General features: G+C 47.7%; 2 protein-coding genes across 5 annotated transcripts in view; both read left to right on the top strand.

Moving 5' to 3' along the window:
* med13a (mediator complex subunit 13a) overlaps positions 1-2853 on the top strand; it is a 42283-nt gene extending 39430 nt beyond the window's left edge. For both annotated transcript variants that reach the window (XM_023832965.2, XM_023832966.2), the window contains exons 26-30: positions 316-501; positions 595-746; positions 836-1000; positions 1487-1587; positions 1792-2853. In XM_023832965.2, the coding sequence (XP_023688733.1) occupies positions 316-501; positions 595-746; positions 836-1000; positions 1487-1587; positions 1792-1924 (737 nt within the window). In that variant the 3' untranslated portion in view covers positions 1925-2853. The remainder of the gene's footprint in view (positions 1-315; positions 502-594; positions 747-835; positions 1001-1486; positions 1588-1791) is intronic.
* Positions 2854-5485: 2632 nt separating this feature from the next.
* ints2 (integrator complex subunit 2) lies at positions 5486-23819 on the top strand. Of its 3 annotated transcripts, none has more exons than XM_023833137.2 (25): positions 5486-5886; positions 6432-6732; positions 7470-7608; positions 11160-11262; positions 11379-11492; positions 11929-12059; positions 12541-12711; positions 12948-13171; positions 13837-13962; positions 14279-14350; positions 14556-14670; positions 14971-15039; positions 15881-16015; positions 16111-16287; positions 17067-17175; positions 17711-17815; positions 18492-18656; positions 19143-19344; positions 19831-19956; positions 20139-20340; positions 20772-21059; positions 21272-21379; positions 21479-21584; positions 21785-21961; positions 23115-23819. In XM_023833137.2, exons 2-25 carry the CDS (start codon positions 6440-6442, stop codon positions 23270-23272), a joined length of 3615 nt encoding a protein of 1204 aa, XP_023688905.2. In that variant the 5' UTR covers positions 5486-5886; positions 6432-6439; the 3' UTR covers positions 23273-23819. The 3 variants fall into 3 exon arrangements, with proteins under 3 accessions (XP_023688905.2, XP_023688904.2, XP_072569835.1); XM_023833136.2 differs by having other exon boundaries at positions 6428-6732; XM_072713734.1 differs by having other exon boundaries at positions 6350-6732.
* The last annotated feature ends 2155 nt before the right edge of the window (positions 23820-25974 follow it).

The raw sequence follows: 25974 nt of genomic DNA, 5'->3' as shown, positions 1-25974 counted from the left end.
TAGCGAGACTCACTACTGGAGTGAACAATCGTGTTCCTGAGCATCAAACCCTAAGCTGACATCGCGGCCAGCGGTGGGGCATTCTGTTTCAGCCAGAACGTGGCTGTGATCTCTCCTCCATGACTGCATGGAATTTTATAGAAATATAGACATCAGCCTCATCTGTTTTGCGCCGCTGTTATTGGAAGAGAATCTGGGAATTTAATGCTGTGGTTCTTTGCTGAAGCTAATCTGAAAGCAGTGGCCTGTTGCCCTTATACGGTGGCTGCTTGTCTGGTGAAGTCGCATTTAATTTGAGTCTCCCGGCCTTCGCAGACTCCGTGTCCACGGGATCCGTCTTCGGCCGCAGCACGACGCTGAACATGCAGACATCCCAGCTGAACACGCCGCAGGACACGTCCTGCACGCACATCCTGGTGTTCCCCACCTCTGCCGTCGTGCAGGTCGCCAGCTCCAGCTACACTACGGAGAACCTTGACATCGCCTTCAACCCCATCAATGGTGGGTTGGTACTTAAACCTAAACATCGCTATGGACCAAACCAGCCAAATATGCTTCACTGACCCCCGTCCTGATTTCTCCTGCCTCCCCCAGACGGGCCGGATGCAATCGGCATCTTTGAGCTGCTGGAGACGGAGAACGATCTGGTGGACCCAGACATCATCAACATCTTGCCCGCCTCGCCCACCACCTCACCTGTGCATTCGCCAGGCTCACACTACCACCACGGCGGGGATGGCAGCAAGGTGAGTTGGCAGGCAATGCTCTCTGTGCTGCTCTCCTCATGGTAGCTTAATGGTTAATGTACCTTCCCCTGCCCTGCCCCCCCGCTCAGGGTCAGAGCACCGACCGGATGGAGTCTCACGATGAGGCCCCCAACATCCTCCAGCAGCCTCTGGCCCTTGGCTACTTCGTGTCGACCGCTAAGGCCGGACCGTTGCCCGACTGGTTTTGGTCAGCCTGTCCGCAAGCACAGAACCAGTGCCCCCTGTTCCTCAAGGTGAGCGGCTCCTCCGTGTTGCCGCGGGAAACACTGCTCACAGTGCTGGGTGCTACGTTTCCAGACACGGGCATCCCCAGCAAACCTCTGTTAATGGGAAAACCAAGCAGATAGGCAACTCCTGTCCTATACGCATCATATCTGTTACATCTCCATTGCATCTTATGGCTGCCTCTTATGACTGTGCTTCCCAATTGCAAATAATTGATTTGTTCTCCTGTAGGACCGTTTTGAGTAATTGACCAAATGAGCAAATCGTCCTAATCCTCCAGCTTGTGGAGACGGAACCCGAGGGCTTGGATCTGCCAGTCAGGCCGGATGTGTGGTTTAGCGAATGACTCATTGCTTGCTGCTGTTCTCCCCCTCCCGTCCAGTAAAATAACGTGTGGGGGGGGAAAAACTCCCTGACCCTTCTCGTTGTAGTGTGCACTGGTGTTGAAATATGCAGATTCCTCCCATTCATTCTTGTCCCTCTCGTCACCGCAGGCCTCTTTGCACCTCCACGTGTCTTCAGTGCAATCAGACGAGCTGCTGCATGGCAAACACTCCCACCCCCTCGACTCCAACCAGACCTCAGACGTGCTCAGGTATCCCGCTTCTCGTACGACTTCTCGCGAATATGGAACTAACCTGTTAAAACCACAGTGAGCAGTTAGCCCTGGCAGTTAAATAGTAAACACCCTTTTGATTAGATTGAATAACTGAGCCACAGTGTTCTGTATTGTGTTCAGTTGTGGAAGTTTTCCTAACACCTATTTCCACCCCCCCCCCCCCCCCCCTACACTGTGCAGATTTGTTCTGGAGCAGTACAATGCCCTCTCCTGGCTGACGTGCGACCCAGCAATGCAGGACAGGCGCTCCTGCCTGCCCATTCACTTTGTGGTGCTGAATCAGATGTACAATTTTATCATGAACATGCTGTAGCGGACGGAACCGGGCAGCCAGGAGAAGAGGAGGAGGAGCCGTAGCAGCAAGAGGAAGAGGACGGCAGTGGCGCTCGAACGGGATTTACCTGTCACATGACTACAGTGCTGGACTTAATAGGAGTTTGGAGGTCTCTCAATGCACCGAATGTTCCAGAAAGCCAGTACCATGGAGGCAGTGCAGGCCCCATCACTGGCCTCACAGTGGCTCCCCCCAGGGATTCGGCGGCCTGTGGGAGGCAGGGCCAGTGACGGGAGGGCAAGCCCCCACCCCAGCCATGGTATCCCCCACAGAAACACTGAAATTGGCCAGTCTGCGTCACGTGTCTGTATAATACGGATGATGAGGGACTTTCAGTCATGAAACCAACTAATCAGACTCGCATCAAGATCTGAAAGCCCTATCATTGGATGAAATTGTATCCCGTTGAAATGCCTGCATCTATCTTATTTATTGTACGTTTTTAAATGTATAATTTGTCTTATTTCTTAACCTTTTATATATTCAAAAATCTAGAAGGTTTATATTGCCTTCCTGCTTTAAAGCAATTGGTCTAAAATGTATGTAATCGTCTTAAAAAAAAAAACAAACAAAAACTACAAAAATAAAGTTGCAGTAGGTTGCTTTTAGAGTATTATTTTTTGTAAGGGGGACAGATTTGTATTGTCACGATGTACAGATGAAGTAGGTTGGGGGTTTATGTCCATGCCTTGTGTGTGGGGGGCTTACAGCTAAGCTGTAGTGCAGAGTACTTGTACAGCAATGAAGTTCACTGTGTTCTAATAACAGGTACATTGTCTTATATAGTATTTTATACCACACATTTAGACACAAAAACCAAACGGCAATATATATATAAAATCTATATAAATGCTGCCCTACTGCGTGTGGTGCAGCCTCTGTTTTAGGAATAAAATGCGTCAACTCAATTCTCCTGTGCTTGTGTTTTTTGGGGGGAGGGATTGATGTGTAAAATCTGGCCATGGACAACAGGGAAGCCTGGTCTTTCAAGAAATGAAATCTAACCCGTGTACATCTCGGTCTAGCCAACCCTCAGGTTCCCCCACCAGCCTGGTTGTTGGGTGTCAGGACGTGTGCCTACAGCCCTGGGTGAGGCTCCTCCCCCCTCCCTCCCCTCCCCCTCCCCAGCCTGAACCCTTCTTTAACCCATCGACCCTAGTCAAGTATGGCCTTCCTGCAGAGATGTGAAGAACCCCCCCCCCCCCCCCCTCCAGTTTTCTGATACCTAGCCATAGTGACATTTTAAGCAAGTCGCATTGCTTTGTTAAAGTAAATGTGTGGTGTAAATTACCATCTATCGGGATATGCAGTTTTTTGTGCACAGGGGAAAATGAATGGCATTTCGGGTGTTGATCTTTCACTGTTGGAATAAAACCTGTATACAGAGTTCAAAGAACCTGTCTCTCCCCTGGGATTCTAAAATCAGCAGTTTTCTCTGAAATGATTGAATCCATGTCGATACTTTTCACATGAAGGTCAATAAGCTGGCCGCTGTGATTTGTGTAAATATATACATATATAAATATGAAATGTCAGATTTTATTTGATTCTACTGTATAAAAAGTTGTGCAAAGTGGCAACTTTTTTTTTCCCCCCCGTTTTGGATTTTGTAGCTGCTGTTTCTCCAGAATGTGCACATTTAGACAGACTTCTTACAGGATGGTGCCATGCTATCAGAGAGCAAAAGCCACAACATATGGCATCAAGCACAGATTCAATGCAAGTTCTGAGAGACCAGATGGGATAGACGTGATATTTCAAGATATGCTCCGAGCTTCTAGGAGTTTGAAATTATCCAGATTTGAGCTCATTCCCCCTTGACTTCAAATGCAAATGTTTTATGTAATTCTGGTGCCCTTTTAAAATCAAATCAAGTTCATTATTTATTGGTCACTTTCCAATTTCAAGAATTTCACAAAATACAATTAGTACAATGTACTCATAAACCTTATGTGGCTAATACATCTATTAAGCAGAAACTTATTGAACTGAACGATGAAAACATTTAAAATCTCCCAGAATTCTTAACTGAATACATTGTACTAAACTAAAATGAGTAAAAATGAGTCCCCAGTATCTATTCAAGATATGTACGTTTCAATTTTAAATATTATCACTAAACCATGGTGTTAAATGAAATCATTTTCACTCCCAATAACAGAGAAATAGAATATTAAGAATCCAGTGCTTTTTTCCCCTGAGCTCTTGATAAATGAGACATCGCATTGACATGAAATAAATCCCATGTTTGGTTTCTGTGTTAACTCTACTATGTCTTTGCCTCCTCGTGTTTCTGTGTTAACTCTACTATGTCTTTGCCTCCTCGTGTTAAGGTGGTCAGGATGGACATTGGATAAAAAATTCACTAGCTGACCACAGGTTTGCAGGTATTGCTTTGCACTGACCATTGGCTTGCTTGAAGGTTTCAGGGAATATCCAGGTTATTTTTAATAGTACATTGTCCAAAGATTGGCTCTTTGCATTGTTTCTAACTACACCTTAAACATTGTTAATTCTGATTTTGTAAAGAAAAAATATCTGAGTAATAAAGGGGACAGTTTCTCTCTATAAAATCCAGATGACTTTTGAATATTGTGATTAAATATCACTGGAGAGTATTCTTGATACTTTTAAATGTTTCCAAAGGAGGAATAAATTAGATTCCACTTGTTTAATTATCAAGGGTTACTGTGAACACAGAATAAAACCTCACTTGTTTTGTGGAAAAAATGTAAAAATACATATACCTGTGTTTGAAAAGAGAAAAACTTGCGACGTGGGTCCAAGTCATTAAAAATATGCATTGAAGCAAGAAAAAAAATTAAGGCAATGTTCATCGCTTTGTACTAGTGAAATCTGCCCATTTCAGGAACTGAAGCACCTTGTTGCAAATCCCAGGAAAATGTCACCTATGTTTAATTTGCTGCCAGGAAATTTGGCATATTTGAATAGTACAAAGTAACTATATTTCGTTAACCTTTTAAGTTGGGAATAGGCAAAAACATATAACTAATTAGGCAAATAAATGATAATGGATCCTGACCTTGATATCTGCAGACCAGACCTTACACTTGGACTACTGCTGTTTTTCTCATCTTCATATTGATTCTTAAATCCAAATTATTAATCTCTGTAACTTTCTGAGAAGTGCTTGAAATGCTCTTGAATTAAAAAAGTGATCTTAGAAGCTGGTAGACGGTTCAATTCTCGTTAACACAATCACTGTTTTTGTTTGTTTTGTTTCTGATGGGTAGTTATGGAGAAACGATGTTTAGAGCTACAGAGGCCTGAAAGCTGAACATTGTACAAATTGTGGTTAGGAATTTAAACAACAATGAAAAATGTTCATACTTTTTAAACCATTTGGGATGAATAATAAAATAATTTATTCATAAAGTTTTCCGACGTTTCTCTTTTGTTTGAAGCAACTGGAACTAAATTGTAGACTTATCATCAGGTAGCCCAGTACGGAAATGTTATGTTAAGTAATTCACAATAAAGTTAGTTAAAGTGTGTGCGATCTAGAATGCACTGGTGCTGTGATCTTTCTCGTGCGGACGCTCTGCGCTTTCTCCGCGCGTCATGCGGCAGCTTCTTGTCTTTCTCGTTTTTGTCCAGCGGGGTCGCTTCGCCAGCCGAGCTGCTAGCCGTGCAGGTTAACATTATAAACTATCGAGTGCTGAAAGAGAAAGAGAAATAGACAGTGAAAGCCTCGGAACATCCACATAATCCACACATAATCCTCAATTTTTATAAAAACCGATGAAGGCTAAGTGTATGTAGTTACTTGCTTAGTGGAATGGAACCGACGCGGCGAGCTGAGGCGCGCCGAGGCTGAGTGCTTGAAGTACGCTTTGCGGAATCAGGAAATCCCGAGGTTGTTGGGAGGGTGAAGGCCTGTCCCGTCGCTCCAGGAAAAATATCCAATTAAAACTAACAAGGTAAGCAGCGGATGAGAATAGCACAATGGCGATCTTATAATATGTGCAACTAAAGCTCATTTAATAAATATGCATTGTTAATGCTACCTTTATCTAATCGGTATTAAAAATGCACTACATCCTATATACGCTTCTAAAGTATGAATGAAGTGAGAATCCAAATGTAATTTATTTTCATTTACAATAAATGTTTATCTATAATCCGTCTGAATTTTATTAAATTATCGTAAACTCCGTAGAAACTTCGAATTTCGCTGAAGCTGTTCACACTAATTGACTAAAGCCCGGTATCTCGGTTGACTTTCTATGGTGCCGCCGCGACCCGTATCAGCGCTCTGCCGGAGGTTCTCTCAATATGGATTTGTAGTAAGTGGTTTATGAAATAAAAATAAGATGACCACGGGGTTCAGTTGCTTCCGAAGGCAGAGGGTCGTAGCTAGGTGTGCTGCTTGTATTTTTGCAGCAGCTGGACAGTGGACAGACTTTAAGTTCCGGAGGCTTGGCTGCCTGATTCGGCTACCTCTTCCTAAACATGTGCCAGGCAGGTGCAGGGATGTCGGACAGCGCGGGGCTGCAGCATGTCAGCCCGTACGCCTTCGAAGCTATGCAGAAGGTGGACGTGGTGCGGTTGGCGGCCCTCAGCGACCCGGAGCTGAGGCTTCTGCTGCCGTGCCTGGTGCGGATGGCGCTGTGTGCACCGGCCGACCAGAGCCAATCCTGGGCACAGGACAAAAAACTGATCCTGCGCCTGCTGTCAGGGGTTGAGGCCGTCAACTCCATAGTTGCGCTGCTGTCTGTTGATTTCCACGCGCTGGAGCAGGACGCCAGGAAGGAGCAGCAGCTCAGGTAATGTGTCCGTGTGGGTAGTCCATGTGATGCTTGCTGGGGAACCCGTTGTCATTGGAGTTACCGACTGCCCACATCTCCTACTCCATGGTGATGAGGATAGTTGTCCTAGAAGTATCTAAGGTGCTGTATGTCCAAGGTGCTGAATGTCAGATTCAGCAGCAGTTTCTTCCCCAAGGCTGTAAAGACAATAAATACCCTGCTGCCCACCTGCCTATCCATTCCTGAGAAGTACTACCCCACTCCCTTAATATTATTACTTTTACCTATTTATTTAGTTCTCCCACCCTGTTATGCTGGGACCTGTTCTACGAAGCGGGGTTACTGGCTTTTGGGGGTAACTTGTCGGAGTAAAGGTAGTCTGGGCAAAATGTAAGTGAGCGAATATGAAGTCCATTTAAACTGTGGTACCTTAAATCCGACAAGTTACCCCGATAAGCCAGCAACCCCGCTTCGTAGTACAGGCCACTGGTGTATTTGTTTACATACACATTACATGTATGTCCTCCTGTGTCCAGCCTCCTGGTTTTGCACTGTCCTGTGGTTTTGCATTTAAGTTATCGTTAAACCTTCCCCCTGTCACTTGCTGACTGTGTTGCATCGTTTGTCCTGGAAAACGTTATCTCATGCACTGCATACCTGAATATGGAAGGTGTGACAGTACAGCTAACTTGACTGCAGACAATACCGTCTTCGTTGGTACAGCTGAATGTTTCGATGTCCCTGATACCTGGCAGGCACAAGGCTGGCGGGTCAAATGGGGAGAGCGTCTTGGTTTCGCAGCTGCAGCATGGCCTGACCCTGGAGTTTGAGCACAGCGACCCCCTCAGGAGACTCAGGCTGGCACTGAGTGAGCTGCTGGCAATAATGAACAAGGTACAGCAACCTGTGTCTCCCCAGCCCCCTTACTGCTGTCACCCATCTTGCCTTGTCTAATGTTGATACACATACGTGACAGGGGAGAGAGCACGCAAGCGAGTGTGTCTGCATTTATTACAGACAAACAAAGTAAACATTTATTGCGGAGAAAAAGCCTTTTCCGCATTTTACTCTAAAAATGCGCCGGCTTGCACTCTCGTGAAACGCCATAGACTTTAGTGACTGAGCGACGCAAATAAGATGATTGGTGACGAAAAACCCGTGAAAGGCAGGCGGCAAATTTAGTTTTAAAACGTGTCCGGTTGTGTCAGCATACTACAGTGATGAACTGTAAATAAGATAAATAACATAAGGCTATTTAGTTTGTTTAATAAAAGGACAAGATATAAACCTGTTCTATAGGAAAGGTAGCCTTAAATGACTTCTGTTGTGATCTGGCGCTATATAGAAAATGAAATTAAATAAAAATTAACTTGGGGCGCCCCCCTAATAGAATGGTAGGGTAAACACGTTGTGGTATATGTAGCCACATTTGTAGCCACATAATAGCTGATTGTGTTGACAACCACGACTTCCCCTGCGTTCATTTAGACACGTGCGTGTGTGAAGGGACGGGGCGGGTAACGCGGCCGGCAGTAACGCCATTGGTTGCACTTGAAGTTATTAGTTATCCAATCCGACAGTAAACGGCATATTAAGAAGAATATTCTCAGAGTTGTGGTCTCTAAATAAAATCCCTAGTCCATGACAAGAAAGAGTACAAATACGGCTGATTCAAAGACAAGATCGAGACCTTCAAAAACTGGTCTTACTACAACATTTGATATTACTATAAATTTCTATCATGAAGAAATGAAGCAGTGGTGTAGTGGTAACAAGAAATTTAAGGTGGGTAAACTGTATGTACAGCAGTAAAAAACGGTGGGTAACTATTTATATCCTTAACATTAGTGATCTCAAAAAAGGTGAGTAAACGCTGTTTTGCAAATTTAAAAGGTGCGTAAATGTGCATTTACCCTCCACTACACCACTGAATGAAGGATTTGCGAAGTAATCTGAATAATTGCATAAAATGATCCAAAAACTCCACAACGTCACATAATACATCAGTGTCTCTCCAACCTAATTTCAGCTAATTATTGTTAAATTCTGGCAGAATTAAAACAAGACTCTGCTGTGTCCGCCTCCACCATTTTTTAAAAATGTTTTTCAATTCTCCTAGAATTCATCACGTAAGCTACTCAAGGCACGCCATTGGTTCTCGTCACCTTTTTCTTTTATGGCGGTCGGCGTCCAGCTTAATGGTGCTTTACTGCCACCTTTGCTTTGGTTAGCTTACTGCTCCCAAATTAGGAGGTAGCCACTGTACTTGTGTGTATAATAACGTAGATCCAACTAATCGATTATTAAATTAGTTGCCAACTATTTTAATAATCGATTTTAATCAATTAGTTGTTGCAGCCCTAATCAGCAGTAATAGTGGAATTTAATTAATTTGTTTGGAGAAATTAGGCATTTTTCATGTGCTTCATCTTGCTCTCCATGAGAACCTGAGTTTATATACAGGTACAGTGGTACCTCAGTTCTCGAACTCATTAGAACTCAAATTTCTTAAAAGTCGAACCAACCAGTTCGAAAATTTTTTAGCTAGAACTTGATCTGAATCTCAGAAGTCAAACCGTGAACGCGTACAAGGATAACTTGTATGCGTGGGGAAATGAGTCACGCAGCACGTCTCTCAGCGGAAACAAAGGGTAATGCTTCAGTCTCAGCCTCCCATTCGGTGTGATAGCATCTAGCTAGTTACACTAGCCGAATACATATATTTAGACAGTGATAGACAGTAAATATAATTATTATATAACAAAATACATTTAAAAATAAAGATTTCTTATTAATTAATTTAATATTAATAATAAACCATTAATACATTTAATTTTAATAATATTATCGTGCCGAGCGGAATGGAGACAAAGGCGCAGACGTCAGGGTATCGGGGAATACGGGGTTTAATTACAGGTAAGGCAGGCAAAACACAGACGGACAATACAATGACCGACTGGGGAAACAAACTGAAACGTGGACTAAATACAGAGGACTAATGACAACAACCAGGAACAGCTGATCACACAGGGATTCCACATGGGGTTAACGAGGGGGCGTGGCACACGGAAGGAGCAGCCGATCGGGGCATGACACATTGTTTTTTTTAACTTTACACATTGTTTGGATACATTTATTTTCTTACTTTACAAATTACTGTTTTGATAAATACGCTTAGATGTGTCTAGTACAGTATATGCTCTTCTTGTTTTATCTGGTTCATTTTGTGTTTAAATGCAAAAAAAAAACATGTTTAGGTGTAATTTTTTGGGGGCTGGGAACCAATTAATTGGTTTTCCATTATTTCTCATGGGGAAAATTCGATCGCAACTCAAACTTTTTAGGATTCGATCCGGAGTTCTGAACGGATTAAATTCGAGTTTTGAGGTACCACTGTATGTGCAAGTTTTAGGCTCTGAGGACAGTTATTTCGGGTTAAGGGCCTTACCCAAGGGCCCACTCAGCCAACCATGGGTTTCAAACCTATGAACTTGGATTCAACCACAGATCCCAAATCTGTTGAGCTGCTCATTGCCCTGATTATTATTATTATTATTATTACAATAATAATATGTAGCAAGTGACTCAATGGGTTAACATGCTGTGTGAGTGATTGAAAGGTCGCCAGTTCAAATCCCAGTGTCTTCAGAGTGATTTCACTGTTGGGTTCTTGAGCAAGTCCATTAATGCCCACTTGCTCCAGGGACTGTCTGACCCAGCTTTCTCAAAACAAAAACGTATGTCGCTTTTGATAAAAGAAATATCGACAAAAAAAATTTTTTTTTCTATATGCATATTTTTTAAACTGAAGATAAACCCGGTTGAGGATGTAAGCAAAGAGCTGTAGTCAGAATGGATCATTTAAGCAGGTGTTATGTTTTCTTCACATATCATTAGACCACGTTCTGAAGCTCTATGTCTCTTCCGGAGTTCTCGACATTCTCTGTGATGACACATCACTACTGAGCGTTCTCTCCTGGGGAACAGAGTCGTGGTAGCCACTGTCAGGGAAATCTGTTCAGTTTCACGTAAACCGGGGGTCTCGCCAGTATTCTGCTTGTCTTTCGGATTGTCAATATTCTCCCCTTGGGGATATTGGCTCTGTTTTCATGAGGAATATTTGAAGCAAACAGGCCCAACGATATAGGATTTCAAGAAGGTTGTTTGTTTTTGCTGTACCTGCCCATAAGTTGGGAATAACTTATAAAAGCGTGTTTTATTTAACCTCTTTCTACTCGCATCTACAAAAATTATTCATGCTGATTACTATTTTGAATATAAGCCATAACCATAAAGTATACTATTGATGCTAGCTTGACTGTATTTGTCACAGTATTTTTTTTCTATTCATTAATTTTAGCTTTTTATGAGCAGTCAGTATGATTTAGACCGAGGCAGTCTGTAACAGCAGCCGAATCCCTCACTCCTGTCTGTCCTGCTTGCAGGTCTCTGACTCGAATGGCGAGTTCTTCTTGAAGTCCTCGGAATTGTTTGAAAGCCCCGTGTATTTGGAGGAGGTAGCGGATGTGCTGTGCATCTTACAAGCAGGTGAAGTGCTGAAGCACCTGATGATTCAGCTAATGGATTTAATTTGTAAACGATGTGGCGAATTAGGTTCTGGCTGCTGGACGTCCTCGGCGCTAACGCTGCCCACCTCCCTACAGAGTTGCCCTCCTTGCTGCCCATCGTGGAGGTCGCAGAGGCCCTGCTGCACGTCCGCAATGGCGACTGGTTCCTCTGTCTACTCGTCGCTAATGTCCCGGACAGCTTCAGTGAGGGTACATCTCTGCTGGGCGCCGCCTCGTTTGCTGCTCCTCCTCCTCTTTACTCTTTGATTGGTGCCTTTGCCGATAATACAATACAGAAGTGAAAACCATGTGTTTATATGAAGCTTTGTTTAGTTTGGTTGATTTCTAGTGGTAGGAAAAACAATATAGGTAGGTAGTTCAGATAATGGAATTTGTAGCTATCAAGCTAGCTGACTTGTATAGTGAGTTTATTCATTATTGACTGTAGAACAAGGATTGAATTTGTTTAATAATGAATGTGATTGGTGTAGTGACTGTTTGTGGCCAGCCTCGGGTGCCTCGTGCCAGTCTGTGATGTGAGTACTGGTAAACAGCAAACAGCACTAAAACAGCACTGCTCCGTGGGGCAGTCAGCTTGATGTGTTTTATGACGTGTCTGTTATTGGGCCGGCGGGGGGGGGGGCAGTGTGTAGGGGGCTCATCAAGAACGGGGAACGGCAGGACGAGGAGAGCGCGGGCGGCCGGCGCCGCACGGAGGCACTACGGCAGCTCTGCCAGATGAATCCCTCGCAGTCCCTCAACGTTCGCGCTATGGTGGTGAGCTGGCACCCTCGCAGCGCCAACGCTAATCGCCGGGAGTGACTGCCTCCTCTCAAAAGCCTTAATTTATATGTGCTGACCGGTCATTACAAGACACTGACCCAGGAACCTCTTTTATTAATATTCTTTAAGGAAATAGATTTTTTTCAAAAACAAACCTAATAAAGTGAAATATATTCCTTGTGTCATAATTAGTCTGACTAGAATGGTGGTAATTATTATCCTGCACAACCAAAATGTCATTAATCATATAAATTAACCAGGGGCTTTGAACCCATAACATGATTAATCAAATTAGCTTAATTATGGTTAAAGAAAACCTATTGGAAACACACGTTTAAATACATTGACAATTTCAACATATCTTAAGCAAAGCCTTGAAAATAATGATAGTGGGATTTATCTGAATTTAATTGGCTTGTTAGAGGTCTGTTGTTTACCAATTACAGCCTGGTTGTGTTCTGTGACCCCTCCCCAGGTGGAGGAGTGTCACCTCCCTGGCCTGGGCGTGGCCCTGACGCTGGACTTCAAGCCGGACTCGGCTGACGACGCCGTCAGCCCCCTGGTGTCCTTCGTCAGCGGCCTACTCCTGGGCACCAGCGGCAAAGTGCGCACCTGGTTCGGCATGTTCATCCGCAACGGACAGCAGGTGGGTGCTCTGCTCCCCCCCCCCCCCCAGGGCCACCACGCCAAGACAGACAGATATGACGCTCATTTCTGTGTGTTAATTAGCGTGTGATTAACACCTGGAACACCAGGCGGGGCCACTTACCGCCTGAATAATTGCTCTGATTAAGAGGCATGGCGGCCCCCTCTGTGGCTGACCGGCAGCCGCTTGTCCAGTGGGAACTTCCTGACGGGTGGTGCTGTGACTCCGCCCCCTAGAGGAAGCGGGAGAGCAGCTCGGTGCTCTGGCAGATGCGCAGACAGCTGCTCCTGGAGCTGGTGGCCATCCTGCCGCGCTCCCGCAGCACGCGCCTGCCTGACGACGGCGACTCTGAGGGTGGTGGCAGCTCATCAGGGTACTCCGGCCTGCGGGAGGAGCATGTGGTGAAGGCCAGTGCCCTGCTGCGGCTGTACTGTGCCCTCATGGGCATCGCGGGCCTCAGGTAGGCGCCATTGTCGACTGTGGCCAACCTTTGCGTTTTGGGCCACTCCAACACTCCTGTCTGGTCTCGAGTGGGAGCGGCATGAAATTGATGATGTGGGTGTTTTGGTCTTCTGGGATGTCCAGCAGGGGGCGATGGTATGTCATTGGAATGAGCATGTGGCTAAAATGCTACATTAACCCTGAAACCGATATATGTCACAGCTAAAGAGCATTAGCGCATTCCTCATAGTGCAGGGAGCCTTGAGCAATCACGAAATGCCATTAATCTATTGACAGTGATAAAGATTTAACTTAAAGTAAATTCTTATTATTGCAGGATGCTGCTGCAGTAAGTGCTTAACCAAAGGCGAGATTATGGGCAGTCTTTAGCGCTGTATTACTCTCTAACATGGTCTGTTTGCTGTGTAACATGGTCAGTCACAGTTCTGGTCAGTCAGTGGAGATGCTTTAATGTGGGTCTTGAGTTGGCTTTTGGCAGTAATGCAGTGAGAGAGTGTGTCTGTCAGCTCTGTTGTTTATAACAGTATTTCTCAACCTGTGGGTCCCAGAGTGCATCGCTAAAAAAATAATAGTCTGGGATCTGAGGCTAATCCATTTGGGAAGCCCTGACTTACAGAGTCTGTGTGTGGATGCGTGTCCCTGTGTGTCTCCATGACCCCCCAGGCCCACCGACGAGGAGGCCGAGCAGCTGCTACAGCTGATGACAAGCCGGCCCCCCGCCACGCCGGCTGGTGTGCGCTTCGTCTCACTCTCCTTCTGCATGCTGCTGGCCTTCCCCACCCTCGTCAGGTATGCGGGCTCCCGGGCCGCTCCGGGAACGAGGCTTCCGCTCCCTAAAAGCGCTCGGGCCCTTTGACCGCCCTGTGAAATGCCCCCCTCCATGTCAGTCAGTGACACTGTGGATGTCCTTGTCGCTTCGCGGTGACCTGACACCTCTTAATGCTCCTTAATCGCCCTCCTAGTGAAGAATGTTTAAGTGCCTTGGTATCTTGTTTCTGGAGCACCAGACCACTTGCGTGTGGCGCGGTGCGTCACTGAGAAGCACGGGCCGCGGGGGTCCCTGCCATAGTCATGTGATCGGCGGCGCTCGTGTCGCTCCCTGCAGCACGCCTGAGCAGGAGCAGCTGATGGTGATGTGGCTCAGCTGGATGATTAAGGAGGAGGAGTACTTCGAGAGGTGAGTCTGCATCTGTGGTGTGGGTGTGGGTGTGGGTGGGTGGGTATGTGTGTGGGTGTGGGTGGGTGGGGGTGGGCAGGCAGGGTTAATAAATCGCTGCTGCCCTGTCTGTTTTGAGGATGCATTACAACCTCTGTGTAAATCCCTTCTCTCCCTCCCTGTCTCTGCCTGCCCCCCCCCCCCACCCCGGCTTCCTCTGTCTCAGTGCCGCAGGTGTGTCCGCTTCCTTCGGAGAGATGCTGCTGCTGGTTGCCATGTATTTCCATAGCAACCAGCTCAGCGCCATCATCGAACTGGTCTGTTCCACTTTGGGGATGAAGGTAACGTGAAGATGAAACCCAACCTCATGGAGGGGCAGGGCCTGGCTCTCCAATCGCTGTCCTGCTCAGCCGTTGCTGCACAGCCATTTGTTATAGTAATTAAGTTTAAAGCCCTTCAGAATTTAACTGTTCTTTTTTAACTAATTGTTTAATGGTCTCCTGTTTTTCCCCTAGCTAATGACAGGAAGTGATGTATTGTAAAACTGTTCATTTTTCTCTCGGGTGTTGTCCCCCTCCCCTCGTTTGCTGGCCGTCCCGCAACACTGTGATTAATCACTTGCTGGTCCCCCCTCCCCCTAGATTGTCATAAAACCAAGCTCCCTGAGCAAGATGAAGACCATTTTCACGCAGGAAATCTTCACGGAGCAGGTACGCATCAGCATTTTAGAGGGAAGCCCTCCCCCCCCATGTCATCCCTGGCTCCATCCTATGGAAGCGCTGGGCTGAAGTGGCCTTAGAAAATAGTGAGAGTTAGTTTGGGCTGGAGGGGGGTGGATCTGGGCCCTGGATACCACGGTAACCATAGTACCGATTTCTGTAAGCCAATCAAACTCCTGGTTTAAAACTTTGAGCTCCACAGAAAAGCACTTAAGTCTATGACTTCTTACCTTGATGCAGCCCCCCCCCCTCTGCTTTTAGGGTCCTTAATGAATTGCTGTGAAGGGCTTGTTTGCAGCCTGACCCCACTGCGGAGGTCCGACTCCCCATGCGGTCCCCTGATCCCTGTTTTGGCAGAGTCTCTCCTCTCCTGATGGAGATGGTTTCAGATGGTAGACAGTGGCTTTTCTGAAGCGTGTTACCTCCTCTACCCACAGTGTGATGCTTGAATGTGTCTGTCAGCTTGGCCATTGGTCTTCAGTTGTACCTTCAATGTGTTGCCTAATCCCAAAGTCATTTCTACCCATCTTCCTTACACTCTCTCTCCTCCCCTCCAGCCTTTCTGAAGCGATTCATGTTGGCATCTCAGGAGTTGAATTTTATCTCAAACAAGAGCAGTGGGGGTGAGGGAAGTGTGAAGCGTGTGCAGGCGGTGCCTCAGCATGCTCAGCTAAAGGAGAAACACTTTCCCTGTGCTCGTTTTTGAAAAGCTCAGAATAGCCCCATGTGTGGGGCAGTAGTCCAGCAGGCAGCCGGCCTAGCCAGACCGAAATGTGTGCATAGTCGCGGCGACCAGCTGCCCCATAACAGTCATTGTGGTTCGGCAATGTAGGTGGTCACCGCCCATGCTGTGAGAGTCGCTGTCACCAACAACCTGAGCGCCAACATCACCGGATTCCTCCCTATTCACTGCATCTACCAGCTGCTCAAGAGCAGGGCCTTCACCAAGCACAAGGTCTCCATCAAGGTAGGCTGCCCGATGTCCACGTTGGGGTGAGGACAGCTCAGGGGTCCCGCAGTGGGCTTCAGGCCATTTGGGCCATGACCTGTCTTCACCTGCAGGATTGGATCTTCAGACAGCTGTGCGAGACATCCACGCCGCTCCACACGCAGCTTCTGCCCCTCATCGACGTCTACATCAACTCCATTCTCACGCCAGCCTCCAAGGCCAACCCTGAGGCCACCAACCAGCCAATCACAGAGCAGGAGATCCTGAGCGTCTTCCAGGGCCTAACCGGGGTTTGTGCCCCCGCACCTCCCCCATAGCTGCTGTGTAGATCAGGGCCTGCCTTAACCACACTAAGGGTGTTAATGTAATCTGACACACAGGAGCTCTACCAAAGCCATCCTCTTTCCTTGTGTACTGGTTTTTGAGTCACTCATGTAGTAACTACTGCTTGGGAAATTCATATTTTTTCCTTTAAATTATGTCCTCCTCTAATTGAGTGAAGTGCTTATTAGCAGATTAGTGATATTTAGCAGATTGATTTATCCATAGCGCTTTCAGCATTGCTGGTGTTTGGCACGGCCGGTTAAGGCCATGAACAGTCTAAGACTGGGTTCCCCAATTCCAGTCCTGGACGGCCAGTCTGCATCACAGTTTATCGCTACCCTATTGACATCTGGCCCTTGATTCCAAATCCAGGTCTTGTTTTCAGTACTCCCAGGTAGTTCGTTTAATAATTACCGATTCTGATTGGCCAGAGGCTTCACACCTGGCTCACAGGTAAAGAAGGTTGGAAAACCAGCAGTGCTCTGCCATTACGCACCGTGATTTGAACAGCCCTGGTTTACAGATTTGCCTGCTCCAACACACCTGGTAAATGCCAGGTTTATTAGGTGTGTTTGAGCAGGGAAATATGCAAAATGTGTTGCGGACCGGCCCTCCAGGACTGGAATTGGGGAACCCTTCTGAGTTTGAAGGTGGGAGCGTTGTGAAGCATTTAGGGATCCTCAGACCCTAACATCCTCTAATTTAGGGATCCTCTAAACATCCAACTTTTCCCACTACCTGACAGGGGGACAGCGGCCGCACCCGTTCCCGCTACAGCATCACCACTCAGCTGCTGATCCTCTACTACATCCTGTCCTACGAGGAGGCCCTGCTGGCCAGCACAAAGGCCCTGGGTGTGTAGCCCTCCTCTCTTCTTCCCCCCTTCAAGGTGATGCTTACGGTTGGTTCCAGTGAGAGATGGTATCTGGCCTGTGCAGAAAGCCCACCTTTGTCCCTTTTGGTTAATGGAAGTCTTTAGCTCCTGGCCCGTACAACCTGCTCTGTTTTCATGGCCCGGCTGTGCCTGCGTTGTCATTCGCTTCCTGGCATTTCGGACGAGATTGTGGAGCCGGCCGTTCGTCACCTGGCTGGGGGCCAGCGTTCCAGGACCACCTAAGGGTCAATGAGCCCAGCCATTAAAAGCCCCCGCTTGTTTGGTGAATAACACGCTGGCGGTTTCTCATACTAATGGTTCTCATCCGTGTTGTACCACAGTAACCGCCATCTGTTATCAGGTAGACGCTATGCTGGAAGGGGTGGTCTCTCTGGATAAAGAGCTAAAGCTGGGCAAGGGGGGTAGCGGGATGGGGAGAGTCACGCTCTTGATTGGGTCCTGGTTGGCTTCATTCTAAGGCCTCTCTCTCTCTCTCTCTCTCTCTCTCTCTCCAGCCCTGATGCAGAAGAAACCCAAATCGTACTCTGCCACTCTCATGGACCAGATCCCCATCAAGTACCTGATCCGGCAGGCCCAGGGGCTGCAGCAGGAGCTGGCCGGTGAGTCCCATCCCTTAGCTTCTCCTGGTTTGAAGGGTGCTACGTGGTTCAAGTCCTCTTCCCGGTGGACTAGTGTAACCTTTAGTGGTGATTTTGCTCTGCATCCTGTCACACACTTATTCTGCTCTAATAATCCCCAAATTGTCCTGATTTTTACCATAATATCATTTATAACACCCCCATTTCTCTGCTAATTGCACTCTGTGATCAGGTGGCTGAAGTACTCTTACCCGTGTTGTTGAGTACAGTGTGTGTATCCGTGGGTCGTCCCTGTGGCACTGCACCGTCCTCTCTGTTATCATTGGAGTTTTACCCTGTGTTGGTTAAAGGGGCACAGCATATTCTGGAAGCCATTCCCAGTGTTCGAGGACCATCGGAGGATCAAAGAGTCCAGCCATTAAAAGCCCCCGCTTGTTTGATGAATAATGCGCTGGTTTCTCACGATAATGGTTATCGTTTGCGTTGTGCTAGAAATCGCCCCACCCTCCCAAGACAATGGAGCCTGTTGTTTTATCACGCCGCCTCTCAGCCTGAATGGCTTGGCTGGTGTACAGATGGATGGGCCTGTCGTTCCTGTCCTGCTGCAAAGTATTGTGGGACATCAGATTAAAGGACCCACCAAATGTCATTGATCTCCATGCCTCATCGTTGCCCCTGCATCACGTCTCTCCTCTAGGGCTGCACTCTGCTCTGCTGCGACTCCTGGCAACAAACTACCCCCACCTGTGCATGGTGGAGGACTGGATTTGCGAGGAGGAGATCACGGGCACGCTGCCCCTGCTGCGCAGGATGCTCCTCACCAGCCCCACTTGCAAGTACTCCCAACAGCAGCTACAAGAGGGTGAGTGTAGCCATGCAGCGCCTAGCCGCTATCGAAGGCATCCCGGCTTCCTCTGGGTTCTTCATGCTTGCAAAGAGTTATTCCTTAATGTGACAGCCGTTTGAGTGTGACTTCATTTGTCATTGCAAGACAGGTTTCGTCTAACAGAATGACCTTGAGGCAGAAGCTCCCCCTATGGGCTGCTTCCTAGAAGTGCATCGACTTGTTGCCATTGCGGTTGGTGATGAGTAATTGCCTGCCTGCTCTGTTGTGACCAATGCAGCACAGAAGCTGAGATGACTTTTGTCAAATGCTGAATTCAGCCAAATGACACCAGCAGCTACACCAGCAGCTGTAGGACTGTGTGGACTCAGATACTCAGTGTACATGTTTACTTGTTGCAAAGAAGATTATCATTAAATCCTGCCTCTAGGCCTCAGAGTTGTGTGTTGCCCACTCTTAAGCTCCCCCGACTATTGCTCACCACTGTGACACTTCCTCCCCCAGCCTTTCAAGGGCCCCCCTCCAGCAGCCCCCTGCTGATGCAGATCCTCCAGCATCTGACGCTGCTGTCGGCCAGCGACCTGATCCCATACGCAGAGGAGCTGACGGCCAACATGAGTCTGCTGCTGGGTGATGGCGTGCCCCGTAGGATCCTGCAGACCGTCAACCACCTCTGGATGGTGCTCAACACCGTCATGCCCAGGAGGTCTGTGCCCTCTGGTCTTCAGTGAGACCAAAGCTACCTGCTTCCAGTAACTGTCTAGAAGTCGTCGGCACCATATGGGGGGTGGAACATTCTCCGGGAATGCGAACATGCTAATTGTGGTGCTGTGGGTGCAGATCACCCTTTCAAACAGCTTGGTACCGGCGGTTATTGATCGGGCTGCACTGTGAATGTTGGGGGAGGGTTAGGGGGTGGAATCGATAGGCCGGATCTTAACAAGCCTGCACAGGTGGCTGCCGTTGGGTGGAGCTATAACACTTCGATATTGAGTGCGGTTGGGACCTTTTGACAGATGAGAGCATAATAAGGCTACAGATGTTGCCAAGATGTCATTATTGTGAAGTCGTCATCGATTCATGTCAGCACTGAACAGGAGGGCCCTTTCTAAGACTCTGATTGGCTGGACGTCATCTCCATTTTCTGCGCGTGTTCAGAATGTCACTTAACGGGCATCCGTGGTCCCTGCAGGCTCTGGGTCATGACCGTGAATGCACTGCAGCCTTGTGCCAAGCTCCCACGCCTGCAGAGGTACACTCAGAATGACCTGATGATCGATCCCCTCATCGTACTTCGCTGTGACCGTAGAGTCTACAGGTGAGGGGGCAGCAAGTGTGCGTACGGCTTAGATGTCTGGGGCTCCTGTGGAACGGTGATGTCATAGTTCATGTCTTCTGTTGATGTGTCACTGACCACGTCAGGACATCAGCTTCTCTGTTTGGGTAGCTGCGTGCCGGCTCCTCCGCCAGCTCTCACCTGCACCTGCTGTCCCCACCCAGGTGCCCTCCACTGATGGACATCACTCTGCACATGCTCAATGGCTACCTTCTGGCCTCCAAGGCCTACTTGAACGCCCATCTGAAGGAGACGGCCGATCTGGACCGGCAGACCCATACCATCTTGAACCCGGGGCTGGCCGGTCCTCCAGATGCGCCCGAGGTCACCCGGGAGGAGCTGAAGAATGCCCTACTGGCAGCGCAGGTGCCTTGCCCCCCCCCCCCCCCCCCGCCCCCAACGATTTCTTGTTTTGCATGTGTACTTCCATGACTTGGTTTCTGTTCTGTATTATATTTTCTGTTTCAAGTCACAAAGTGATGTTTTATCAGCTCTGAAGTCTGATCTGTGTACAGCCAAAAGGTTCTCTACAGACAGCCTTCGTATAAATTGTTCCTGTCCAACTGCTGACTAAATAATTTATTGGCTGGCAGGGGGGGAGGGGGGGCTAGGTGTGGTTTAAATCCGCTTGTCGGAGGAAGGAACCATGTGGGCATGACCTGGATCCCTCACCAGCATATCAGTTTCTTTCCTATCTGCTGTGGGGGGGCTGTAAATCCCCCTCATTGAGGCCAGGTCGGTTACTATGGGTGGAGCCTCCCTCTCACCCTGCTCCATATGTTCTGCCTCTGTCCCAGGACAGCGCAGCTGTGCAGATCCTGCTGGAGGTGTGTCTGCCCACCTGCGAGGAGCAGGCGCAGGCAGGTGGGGACGACAGCCTACTGTGGGGCTTCCGACACAACTCCGCGCAGGTGAAGAGCGAGGAGGGCGACGAAGACGTGGAGCTGAGGGTGCCCCCCACTGTGGGGGAGTCGTCAGAACGGGGCCTGCTGAGTGACCTGCGTGAGGTGCAGTGCCTCATCTGCTCTCTGCTGCATCAGATGTTCATTGCTGACCCCAACATCGCCAAGTTGGTGCACTTTCAGGTAACAGCCTCTAGTGGAAGTGGTGGAAAATATAGTTATTAACTGGCAGAATACACACAGTAAATTGGTACAAGGTTTTAAATTACCATTTTGAAGCAGTTAACGTTGTGGGTTAGGGACTTGCTGAATTATATAGTGGGAAGGCAACTGAATCTCAATAGCATTAGCTAATGGATAATGTACTCAAGCATGCGTGTCCCTCCCCTCCCTAGGGATACCCCCAGGCGTTACTCCCTTTGACAGTGGCAGGGGTTCCCTCCATGCATATCTGCTTGGACTTCATCCCTGAGCTGCTGGCCCAGCCACAGCTGGAGAAACAGGTGCGTAAATGTGTGTTCACGCTCTCATGCTCACCTGCACGGCTGCACTCCGCCCATGTGATTACAGCCTGTTGGCTGATGGGTGATGTTCTCCTACAGATATTTGCAATCCAGCTCCTGTCCCACCTGTGCACCCAGTACGCCCTACCTAAGTCTCTCAGCGTGGCGCGCCTGGCCATCAGTGTCATGGGCACGCTGCTCACAGGTGATGCCTCGGTTTCGCTGAAGTTGACGATGTGCTGCCCTCATGTGGTCCATTTATGTCATTGCATTCCTGCTTCCATTTTCACTTCCATTTCCAGTAGTACAGAGGAAAGACTATAGTTCAGAGTTGTTGTTGGTGCTGGTGTCACAGAGTAAGCGGTTCGCCAACTGGTTTACTACATGTGCCGGTCTCTCCCCCAGTTCTGACCCAGGCAAAGAGGTACTCCTTCTTCATGCCAACCCTGCCCTGCCTGGTAGCCTTCTGCAAAGCCTTCCCCCCGCTGTATGACGATGTCGCTGCCCTTCTGGTCCAGGTGGGGCAGGTTTGTGCCTCCGAGGTGGCCACCCGGGCTCGGGACGTGGACCCGCTTATCACCAGTAAGTGAGAGCATAGCCTATATGGGACATTTCCCTCTCTCTCATAGCTTTTCTGTGACGAGAGGTGAGAATATTATGACCTAATGAATTGGGGGGTACAAATAATTCTGAAAAGTCAGTGTTTGGAATGAGGATCAGTGTAGAAATGGGAGGATTATTTTTACTTAATGCTGTGACTTTACAGCTCTCAAGGTGAAAACATTACCAGTTTCCTCTCTGCAGTGAGCGGATTTTCTGTGTATTCTGACACTTAGCAACTATATTATGTGCTATAAAGAGTTCTCAGTCATGAAAAGTTGAGCAGAAGTTCCAGCGCTTCCACTAGCATTGAGACATTGACAGTGAGTGTTCTGGTCAGCCGGAGAAAGCAAACTTGGCTTTTATTCGGCAAATATGAACCGTCTGCCGTCTGTATAGCACCTGGAACACCTGCCTGTGCATCCATGTGGTTAAATATCGGCAAAGTCTGGGATGAGAGCGTACCGCTTCTGTTTGTCCAGGCGGAGGCATAACACCTAATGCAAGGACTGGGGTCAGAGCAAGGTTATGGGGTATTTAAGGATAAATTGCAATTAAATGAGAGAGAGATTATGATATTGCCAATTCTAGTAAACAGTCTCTGACGTGTCAAATGACCACTGTTCTCATGACACTAGGAGTTTTATGTAAATCTGTAAGAAAATCGATAGTTACATCTGTCAGTCAAAAGCGAGGTACAGTTTCACAGAGATTACCACTGTGCCTGTGCAGGTGGTGAATGGCTGTAACGTTCATTTAAAATACTATTAAGAGATGCATTGCAGTTAAAAATGCAGTAAATTTCCGAACCCTCTCTGTAGAATATGCAAATTCTTTATTAGAATCTCACTCTGTTGCATGTATGGGATCTGCAGTACAAACCAGCCTGGGTTCATGCTAATGGAAGGAGACCGCAGAGTTTGGGAGGTCAATGCCGGACGGGTGTATATATACTGTAAACACGTACTATAAATCAGACCGACAGAATATCTAAACCTGCACATTTGGTGTACAATAGCTCTGCTGAGCTGTGGATGGAAACATGCTTGGCAGGGTGTTGCCGCGATGTTGCCGTGATGTTGCCATAGTGACTTGGCCTGCCCCAGCATGTGAGCCCTGCCTCCCCCTCTCCCAGGGCTCCAGTACCTGAAAGAGCAGCCGACGGCAGCGGCGGCAGCCTGCAAGCCCAGGGGCCCAGAGGAGCCGCAGTGCAGCGACCCAGCCGTGCAGCTCTGCTATCGCATCGAGGCCACCTTCGTGGACATCATCAGCTCCACCCTGCATGGGGAGTGAGCTTCCCCCCGGTGTCTGGAGGTGGCCAGTGGGCCTGGACACCATCACTGGGGCTGTGGGTATAGTTCCACGGAAAGGAACTTTCAGCAAGGAAGACTGCTCTCTCTGCTCACATCGTGTCTTGCCTTTTTGTTTGATAGCCTCAATGGGTTTGCTACTGGTCACTTGAGAGCCATGATATTTCAGCAGGTATCTGCAAAAACTTCTTTTAACATGGCCTTGTATTTGTGAGAGTCTGCTAACGGGATGTACTACCGTGAAGCGCTTATACCTCGGGGGCGGACAGCTCTTTAAAAATGGACTGCCATGCATTTGTAGACCACACATCATTTTCTGTTTCCCCCCACTGCCTTCTGTAAATATTTGATATGGATGTTTTATAATTCAGGAATCTCTTGCCATCTTTTTAAGTGTTGAGATGCCAGAGGCTCTGACGGCCGGGTGCTGACGACGGGATCAGCCTGTTTGGCCGACCTCCCCGCAAACACGTGTTTTTATAAATTCAGTTAGCATCAACATTTTTGTGAGTAAAAATTATTTTGAGTGATGGACTGTGTCCTGTGTCCATTGTGTTGGCTTTAAAAATCAGCTTTCTCTTGGACGTCTGTGCTATTGTACCCAAACTGTCCGTCCGCAGTCTCATCCTTGCGGCAGTGTGACACGGGTGCTTCAAGGCGCTGAGATTCGCCACGCTCCGTGTTTGGTTGTGGTCTCCGGCCCAGTGTTCGGTCTTCAGGATTGCTGCTTCTCCTAGACCCACAGTTCATGCCGACGACGCCCAGGCCAAGGACAGCGTCGTTTTACTCTCACGTTTCTCCCTAGGGCCAAACACAGGCTTCCTGCCTGATCCTTGCCCTCTAACTAACCCCGGGGATTATGTGCTAAATGGCTTTTATATTTTGCTTAGTACCTATTTGTGTAGCAGTAGTATGTATTTTTTTCATGTAAAAAAAAAAAAAAAACACCACTACAATAGCAATTTTGTTGCTGTTGTAATAATCTTTCAAAGGTCCCACATGAGCGAGACTTCTGAGCCCTGCCTGCAAATTTAGAAGTCTGACCTTAATTTGTCCAGCCAATTCTACAGGCCGCCCCATTAGCCAGGAATCTTGCCTTTTAAAAGGGTTTCTTGATGGTTCACAATGTAAATACCAAACTCTTATCTTAGTTGCCAGGCAACACAGCCTAAAAGCTCCGAGCTTTCAGACTAATTCCCCCACTTGTGTTTATTCCAGGCAGTTTATGTTGTAGAAACCTGTAATAAATAAAACAAGAAAAATATGACTTTTCGATGTGCAGCAGGACACACAGGCAAGTGTTTTCTGGGGCTTTAAGTGATCTCTGCTGAGTCGGCAGAATTTAACTGTAATCTAATTGTGCGCTTGATTATTGGTTCAATTTATATGGGTTGTGTTACCTTTTGCCTTATTGATTAGTCATTAGTCTTTGCTTAAATGAATCCGGTTGGTTTCCATTGGCGCTGAGGCTGGAAGGGACCCAAGTCATCAGGGGCACGGGTGAGACTCTTCAGAAGCACCTTGTTGATGGTAATGAGCCCCAGGGGTGTTTGTTTACAGCTTCTGCATAGTCAAGCTTTGCCATTTTGTCCATGTGTTTGGCGATAACGATCCCTTGGTGAGTTTTTCAAGCAAGGTGGATGGTCCCACTGCAGATTCAAGGAGACCGGGAAAAACAGACAGCCAGTGAGTATGAGCTCCCCCTGCTGGTGGCCCGGCTGTCATTGTGGCAGTCAGGCTGTAGCTGATGTAGTGATTGCAGGCTGCGCGTTACGGCCTGCTCAGATTAGCTTCCTCTCCCTACCCCCAAAAACTTCAGTGCAGCTGGCGTCAGTCTGAAATTTCATTCCCCAATGCCTGCATGGCCTCCACATGGCAGCCCCTAGTGGCTGGATATGCACAGGCACCTTCACTGCATTTATTCCATTTGCATTTAAAAACCATAGTATTTAAGCAAGTGGAAGTATCTGTTTGGCTTTGAAAAAGCAGGTCAGCCAGTCGTTGAAGCAATTGCAGTTGAGGGCCTTACTCAGGGGTCCAATGGTGGATTCACCCTGCCGCCCCCGGGATTTGAACTGGTGACCACTCAGTCACAGGTACAGCATCCAAACCTAGTGAGCCTCTCTGTATTGCACTTAATATACAGTAATATCCAATGGTCTGTTTCTGTACATCTTTGGCACTTCTCTGAAGCTCGTGTCAGGCCAGGACATGCCCTCTGTAGCTGGCCTCTCCTCTGCACTGGGGCTGTATCCCATATCTGGTGTGCAGACCCACACCTGCTACCCGGAGCCCTTTTTCACGGTTACTCTTGGCCTCCCCACTGGTAGGTGCTGTGACCTACAGCAAGGTTAAATGTCAGCCCGTAAATTCCTGGAAGTGGGCTCTTTTGCCAAGAAAAAACTGATTGCAATCGAACGTCCAATCACCACTTGCTGCCTTGATTGATTTAAAAAAATAAATAAAATGAGCATGATGACAAGAGCTCCTTGATTAATAATTACTAAGGAAATGCCTTGAATCAGCTGGATGAATGATGCTGATTGAAGCTCGGAGTGTACTGCAGAGCAGCTTAAATGTCTGCTGTTTGTCTTCTTGAAGACCACTTTCGTTTAAACCCTAATAACCACCCTCAGCCATAGCTGTGGTCCTCCTATTGAGTCTGCTTTACTTGAGGCCACAAGG

Source organism: Paramormyrops kingsleyae, chromosome 6 (assembly GCF_048594095.1).
Source record: "Paramormyrops kingsleyae isolate MSU_618 chromosome 6, PKINGS_0.4, whole genome shotgun sequence".
NCBI classification, from domain to species: domain Eukaryota; kingdom Metazoa; phylum Chordata; class Actinopteri; order Osteoglossiformes; family Mormyridae; genus Paramormyrops; species Paramormyrops kingsleyae.
Note: the sequence above shows the minus strand (reverse complement) of the source record. Positions and strands in the feature narration are given on the sequence as shown.